Source organism: Colobus angolensis, unplaced genomic scaffold, assembly GCF_000951035.1.
Source record: "Colobus angolensis palliatus isolate OR3802 unplaced genomic scaffold, Cang.pa_1.0 Scaffold128, whole genome shotgun sequence".
Classification (NCBI taxonomy): Eukaryota; Metazoa; Chordata; class Mammalia; order Primates; family Cercopithecidae; genus Colobus; species Colobus angolensis.
Window position 1 is genome coordinate 1,341,879 of NW_012114030.1, and position 8,118 is coordinate 1,349,996.

Genomic DNA, 8,118 nt, shown 5'->3' on the forward strand with positions numbered 1-8,118 from the left:
AGCCCCCTGAAGTGCTGGGATTACAGGTGTTAGCCAGGAACTCCTGGCCTCAAGTGATCCTCCCACCTCAGCCCCCTGAAGTGCTGGGATTACAGATGTTAGCCACTGCGGCCCAGCCAAGAGATTTTTAAGAACAAGAGTTTATTTTTCAGGGAGCTTATAGTCCCATATGGGAGCAAAACCTGGACTCATGGATGGGTGTACCAAGCCAGAATGCAAGCAGAGGTGGGACACACAAAAGACGATGTGACCAGTCCTATGAGGAGCCTTATGGAGGAACTGACCCTGAGTTGGAGGGGGTGACAGGGGTAGGGAGGTAGGAAACTGTAAAGGCATAGAGAAAAAAGGCAAAATGGTATCTTGCTACTTCAAGTGTGATCAGCTGCATCACATCACTTGGGACCTTGCTGGAAATGCAGCATCTCATGCCCCATCCCAGCTGCTGATCCAGCATCTGCACACTAACAAAGTCCCCAGACAACCTGTGTGCACACTGATGAGAGAGAGTCTCTGGTCTCCTTAAGAATTTTGAGCCATACATCAGACCCACCTGCATCTACACCGGGCTGTGCAATGGGAGGCCCTGTGGTCTGGAGCAGGGTCATTCATCTTTCTAAGCTTCTGTTTTTCTTTGCTTTGCTTTGCTTTGCTTTTTTGAGACAGAGTCTCACTCTGTCGCCCAGGCTGGAGTGCAGTGGCACAATATCAGCTCACTGCAACCTCCGCCTCCCAGGTTCAAGCGATTATCCTGCCTTAGCCTCCCGAGTAGCTGGGATTACAGGCGTGCCTCACAACATCTGGTTACTTTTATTTTTATTTTTTCGTAGAGATAGGGGTTCACCATGTTGGCCAGGGTGGTCTCGAACTTCTGACCTCAAATGATCCATCCGCTTCAGCCTCCCAAAGTGCTGGGATTACAGGCATGAGCCACTGTGCCCAGCCCTAAGCTTCTGTTTTTCTTCTGTAAAATGGGAATAAGAACACCTACCTCACAGGATTGCTCCGAGGATGAATGAGGTTATAAAAAGAGCCAAGGTTGGTATGTGGCACTGAGAAAAGGCGCATTAAAGTTTCAAGGGTCTCTAATCAGGAGAGTTTGAGGAAGCTCATCCAGAGCCAGGTGCAGTGGTTCACGCCTATAATCCCAGCCCTTTGGGAGGCCAAGGCAGGAAAATTGATTGAGGCCAGGAGCTCCAGACCAGCTTGGGAAACCCAGGGAGATTCCGCCTCTACACAAAAATTTAACAACTAGCAGGTGTGATGTCATGCACCTGTAGTCCCAGCTACTCAGGAGACTGAGGTGGGAGGATTGCTTGAGTCCACAAGATCGGGGCTGCAGTGAGCTATGATAGCACCACTACACTCCAGCCTAGGTGACAGAGAAGACCCTATCTCAAGAAAACAAAACAAGGCTGGGAACGACGGCTCACACCTATAATCCCAGCATTTTGGGAGGCAGAGGCAGACTGCTTGAGCTCAGCAGTTCAAGATCAGCCTGGGCAACATAGTGAGATCCCCCCTCTACAAAAGATACAAAAAAATTAGGTGGGCATGTTGGCATGCACCTGTGGTCCCAGCTAATCAGGAGGCTGAGGTGGCAGGATCACTTGAGCCCAGGCAGCAGAGGTTGCAGTGAGCCAAGATCACACCACTGCACTCCAGCCTGGTGATAGAACAAGACCCTATTCTAAAAAAAAAGAAAAGAAAAGAAAAAGAAAGAAGGAAACATTACCCTAGATATTCTCTTAGACATGTAAAAAAGGATGAACACTCTCATCATAAAAGATAAAGAAATGCAGTCTTTTACAATGAATAAGTACTCTTTCCCATATCCTTCCCAGATTAAGTCAGGGGAAGGTATGAGGAAACTGGAGCCTTCCAGCACTTGCTAGGGTACACGTAAAAAGGTAGATGCACTTTGGTTAGCAATCTGACAGTATTCAAGAATTAGTGACCAGTGATTCCACTCTCAGATGGAAGCCCCCGAGAAAAATCCGACACAGGTACCCCAAAGGGAACACTACATTGCTTGCAATAGCGACATGCTGGAATTAGAACTAGGTTTGGTTATAAGTGATAGAAACCCTAAAATAAGTGATTTAAAGCGAGGCAGCAGTCCCTCTTTCATGTGAAAGCCCAGAGGTCAGCACTGCCAGGCCAATGAGGTGCCACATGGATGCTGTGATCCAGGCGCCTTCTCTCACCATCCTGGCCCATGTGGCTTCTGTTCCAGAGGTCACCTAAAGTCAGCAGGGCTGCTCCACTTCCGGTAGGCAGGCAGGAGGCAAGCAAAGGAGAGGGGACAAGCTGCCCACTATGCACACTTCTGCGAAGTGATACTCCAGTCCACTTATACCCCAGGAGCCTGTATGGGCACTTGGCTACATCTAGCTACAATGGAGGCCAGGAAGTACTGTCTCAATTTTTTTTTTTTTGAGACAGGATCTTGATTGTTGCCCAGGGTGGAGTGGGTTGGCACAACCGTAGCTCATTGCAACCTCAACCTCCTGGGTTCAAGCGATCCTCCCACCTCAGCCTCCCAGGGTGCTAGGTAGGATTCCAGGTGTGTACCCCCACGCCCGGCCAGTTTTTATTCTGAGTGTCTCTGTGCCTCGCTAAAAACCATGGGTTCTAGTACCGCAGAAGGAGGAAGAATGGATGTGAAGGACTAAGTTTCTGTCACAAGGGTCTTAGTGGGGGGTCACATGAGGGCCACAAAGACACAAATCCTCCAGTATACACAAGTTCAACATCTTGCCATTTATTCTGTTGAGGTTAAATGTATACTTTTAACATATTCAGACTTATTAATGGACATTTAAAAAGCTGAAAAAGTGGAGAGCTGTACCATGTTGTGGATTCTTTTAATGTCATAAAATTCAAAGGAATGCCACATTCCAACAAAACATTTTAAGAAGTTGACATACTTTTGTTAAAATCATGCAAATGTCAGAGAAAGGTTAATGGCTTTTTTTTTAGTAGACATTACTGAGAAAAATGGCTTATTGTATCACAAAAAGTGAAACTTGGATCTCATATACAAAGGTGTATTTCACTGGATTATTTATTTATTTATTTATTTATTTTTTTTCAGACAGAGTTTCACTCTTGTCGCCCAGGCTGGAGTGCAATGGCGCGATCTTGACTCAGTGCAACCTCTGCCTCCTGGGTTCAAGCAATTCTCCTGCCTCAGCCTCCTGATGTAGCTGGATTATAGGCGTGCACCACCACACCTAGGTTTTTTTCTTTGTTTGTTTTTTGTATCACCATGTTGGCCAGGCTGGTCTTGAACTCCCGACCTCTGGTGATCCACCACCTCAGCCTCCCAAAGTGCTGGGATTAAAGGCATAAGAAACTATGCCCAGCTGATTTCTTTTTCTTTTTTTAAGAGACAAGGTCTCACTGTGTTGCCCAGGCTGGTCTCAAACTTCTGGGCTCAAGCAATCCTCCTACCTTGGCCTCCTGAGTACAAAAGTGCATCTCAAATAGTTTTAAAATGATGTTCAATATTTAGCAACCAGTACAGCCCAGCATTAACCAATCAGAAGAAGTCTCTGACTGTTGAGAACAGATGCAGCCAAGGTGCCACCCCTGTGTGTACCAGCTGGACTTCAGCACTGTGTAGTGTTCTCAATATGAAAGGAAAAGCTAAACAGCTAACAGGAGAAAATGTAAAATATCTTAACAACTCTATCAAATAAGCAATCAAAAAGCAACCAACTGCAGAACAAGATAGTTCATAATACTGTCTACACTAAAATTAAATTTTTTTTTTTTTTTTGAGATACAGTCTCTGTCACTCAGGCTGAAGTGCAGTGGCGCTGTCTTGGCTCATTGCAACCTCCACCTCCCAGGTTCAAGTGATTCTCCTGCCTCTGCCTCCCGAGTAGCTGGGATTACAAGCATGCACCACCATGCCCAGCTAATTTTTGTATTTTTAGTAGAGATGGGATTTCACCAACTTGGTCAGGGTGGTCTTGAACTCCTGGCCCCAAGTGATCCACCCACCCCGGCCACCAAAAGTGCTGGGATTACAGACGTGAGCCATCATGCCTAGCCAAAATTAAGAATTTCTGTTCAGTGAAGATACCCCTAGATACAAAGAAAATTTCAATTTTTTCCCCTTCAAATTTTTTTTTTTTTTTTTTTTTTGAGACAGAGCCTTGCTCTGTCACCAGGCTGAAGCGCAGTGGTAGAACCTTGGGTCACTGCAATCTCCACCTCCCGGATTTAAGTGATTCCCCTGCCTCAGCCTCCAGAGTAGCTGGGACTACAGGTGTGCGCCACCATGACCAGTTAATTTTGTTGGCCAGGATGGTCTCAATCTCCTGACCTCGTGATCCACCCGCCTCGGCCTCCCAAAGCCCCCTTTTTAATTTTTTTTTGTAGAGACAAGGTCTCGCTATGTTGCCCAGGCTGGTCTCAAACTCCTGGGCTGAAGCAATCTTTCTGCCTCAGCCTCCCGAAGTGTTGGGATTACTGGTGAACCTCCATACCCAGCCCAAATGTGCATTCTTGGAATTATTTGCAATTGCCCAGGAATGTACAAGCAACTCCTGAGAATAAACCAAAAAAGATAAGAAACTCCATAAGAAAATGGGCAATGCACAGGCAAGGAAACCAGAAAGGCTAAATGAAAAAATTCCCCAAATGAATGCTGATCAGATCAATGTATATTAAAGCACAGCACCACTATCTACCTATCAGACTGGCAAAAATTAGGTAGTCTGGCAATACAAGTGCTGGCAAGGATAAGGAGAAAAGGGTGGCCTCAAGTAGGGGGGTCAGTCACCATTCTAAAGAAAATCTGGAAAACCATAGAGAAACTGACCTCTGTGACCTATAAGCCCACCCTGGGTACATATGCCACACAAGCACAGAAGGGAACACACAAAAGGATGTTTATCGTGGCCTGTATCCGGTGCCGAGGGGTCAGAGGCACCCAGGTGTCCCCCACTTGAGGTAATGTGTGTAAGTGGCAATTGACATTGTGGAGTGCCACGTGGCAGGTCAAAGCAATACTGCATTTCTAGAAGAGGTAATGGGGCTAGATCTTAGCACACATTGAGTGAAAACGGTGTAAGACGTATTGCACAATAGCACTATGTACAGTAAAAGCATATGTTCACACATGAAACGTGGTATTTTACAAATACATTCATATTCAAAGACATGTGGGTGCTTATGGGAGAGGATGGTGTAAAGAAAGGGAAAAAAGCCATAAAACCAGAGAATCTTTGCATGGGATTGTATTCCTGAGATCCCAAACCAAAGGGATGAAATGTGCTGTTATGCCTTAAATGTGTGCACCAGGAAATGTAAACTAGAAAGGGTGGATCTGAAGGGTCCTCGGGTGAGGAAGACCCCCAGGGCTGAGAATCCACCACCTTCATCCTTCAAAAGAGTACCCCAGTTGTCTGCTTACGCTTCAGCCAGCAGGTGTGAGCTTGGTCATTTCCTGCAAACCAGGCAACCACACCAGTGTATAAGCCTCAAGTAAATGTCACTCCCAAGCCCCAAATGGGACTAAGGCCTCTGCTAGGCTAGGCATGGTGTAAATCCCAGGCCTGGAAGCTCCCACCCAACTCTCATTTGTTTCAGTTCACTTTCAATATGTGCATAGTTTCATAGAGCAGACATTTCCATGAGGAAAAGAGGATGATGGTGAAAGGGGAGGGGTGAGAGGACATCTCCATGTCACAGAGGCTGCAAAACTCAGCATGACTTGTGGACGGAGCCACAGGCCACCCAGGGCAACAACACCCACACAACTCACCAAGTGGTTAACGGCTCTAAACCAGGGTCAACAGGAGGGGACAAAGGTCACTCCTTGATTTTGCTGCAGCTTTTAAAGATAAGTTCTACCTCAGCTTCTGCTAGCCCTTATGGGGCAAAAAAATGGGGAGTCATTCTCCCCAAGTCCAGGCTGGGCCATTAAACAGGGAGTGGGGTGTCAGCCCCAGACCTCAATGAGGTCCCCAGATTCCATGCCCAGGTCAGCTGGTAGCTCCCTGCCTGAAAGCTTTGTCCCATCAAAGAAGAAGGAGAGCTTCCGTCCCGACAGTCCCATGGCCTCCTCATAGTGGGACATGAGGGTCTTTAGAGGGGAATCCTGGATGGAAAGAAATGAAAATGGACATCAGAACATGAAAGGGGGTGGGGATCCTGTAGGGACAGACAGGGAACTTGGGACAGGGAGGACAGGGGAAGGGGCGGAAACAATAAAGTCAGGGCCCCATGCAGGAAAAGGAGAGAGGACAAAGAAGCCAGCCCAGCCCGGCTCCTCTCTGGGAGCTGGGACAAATCCTGTCATCCCTCTGGGCTCCAAGTTGCTCAGGCAGAGGGCGGGGGCCACGAGCCCAAGGCTTAGGGGTGCAGGCTCTGAGTCAGGCAAGTCCTCCCAGCCTCGGCCTCCTCCCCTATGAAACGGAAGTGTGTACCAATGACTAAGAGAGCCCAGATTCCAGAGTAAGGATAAGCCAAGCTGGAGTCCAGGCTCTCACACCTATTAGATGTGTGACCTTATAAAAATGTTACAGGTTGTGTCCCCTAGAGAAGACACCCTGTGGTCTTAACCCCTGGTAAGTGTGAATGTGATCTGATTTGGAGATGGGGCCTTTGCAGACGCAATCAAGTTGAGATTGTACTGGATTAGAATGAGTGCTAATGCCGTGGGAATGGTAGACAGCTCACTGCAACCTCTGCCTCCTGGGTTCAAGCAATTCTCCTGCCTCAGCCTCCTGAGTAGCTGTGACTACAGGCACAGGCCACCACACCCAGCTGTTTTTGTATTTTTGGTAGAGACAGAGTTTCTCTATGTTGCCCAGGCTGGTCTCAAACTTCCTGAGTTCAGATGATCTACCCACTTTGGCCTCCCAAAGTGCTGGGATGACAGGCGTGAGCCCCTGCGCCCAGCCTGGGACTGGTATGCTCACGAAACAGACAGAGAAACAGACATGAGGGGAGAGCACACATGATGACAGAGCAAGAACACCAAGGACTGCGGGCCGCCAGCAGGAGCCTGGAGGAGACAGGGCAGGTTCCACAGAGAGACCCTGAGGGACTGTGTGATGTTGTCAAATATATATTTGGTCTTTGTATGTTTCCTAGTATAAAATTCCTCAAATCTCTGGGAAAGAGTTAAGTATCTTTTTGCATGCTAATTAGTTGACCGGTGGCTGGCAGCCCCTAGAGAGCTTCAGGAACGGTGATGGTCACTAGAAAGACCAAGGTAGGATAAGAGAGTTGGGACTCTTTCCCCACCCCCCAACCTCCAAGGAGGGAGAGAGTGAAGGTTGAGCTACCACCAATAATCCATGGTTTAATCAGTCATGCCTATACAACAAAACTTCCATAAAAATCCAGAGGACAGGGTTTGGAGAACTTCCCAATAGTTGAACATGTGGTGATTCCTGGAGAATGATGCCCAGGGAGGATATGGAAGCTCTGCACCCTTTTCCCATGCTGTGCCCTACACATCTCTTCATCTGTATCCTTTGTTAACATCTGTTATAATAAACCAGTAAATGCAAGTGTCTCCCTGAGTTCTGTAAGCTGCTCTAGCAAATTAAACCCAAGGAGGGGACCAGGTACAGTGGCTCATGCCTGTAATCCCAACACTTTGGGAGGCCGAGGTGGGAGGATCAGTTGAGCCCAGAAGTTTTTTTTTAATTCTTTTTTTTTTTTTTTCTTTTCTTTGAGACTTTGTCGTCCAGGCTGGAGTGCAGTGGCTCTATTTCGGCTCACTGCAAGCTCCGCTTCCCGGGTTCACGCCATCCTCCTGCCTCAGCCTCCCGAGTAGCTGGGACTACAGGCGCCTGCCATCACACCTGGCTAATTTTTTGTATTTTTAGTAGAGAAAGGGTTTCACCATGTTGGCCAGGATGGTCTCGATCTCCTGACCTTATGATCCACCTGCCTAGGCCTCCCGAAGTGCTGGGATTACAGATGTTAGCCACTGCGCCTGGTCAAATTTTTGTATTTTTAGTAGAGATGGGGTTTCATAGATTGCCTAGGCTGGTCTGGAACTCCTGGCCTCAAGTGATCCTCCCACCTCAGCCCCCTGAAGTGCTGGGATTACAGGTGTTAGCCAGGAACTCCTGGCCTCAAGTGATCCTC

The 8,118-nt window shown here is 47.7% G+C and overlaps 1 protein-coding gene across 1 annotated transcript in view; it reads right to left on the reverse strand.

The window, feature by feature from the left end:
• Positions 1 to 5,139: 5,139 nt before the first annotated feature.
• The window catches only part of NFATC2IP (nuclear factor of activated T-cells, cytoplasmic, calcineurin-dependent 2 interacting protein), a 14,831-nt gene continuing 11,852 nt past the window's right edge, over positions 5,140 to 8,118 (reverse strand). The window contains exon 8 of the mRNA XM_011933469.1: positions 5,140 to 6,112. Coding sequence (XP_011788859.1) covers positions 5,954 to 6,112 — 159 coding nt within the window. The 3' untranslated portion in view covers positions 5,140 to 5,953. The remainder of the gene's footprint in view (positions 6,113 to 8,118) is intronic.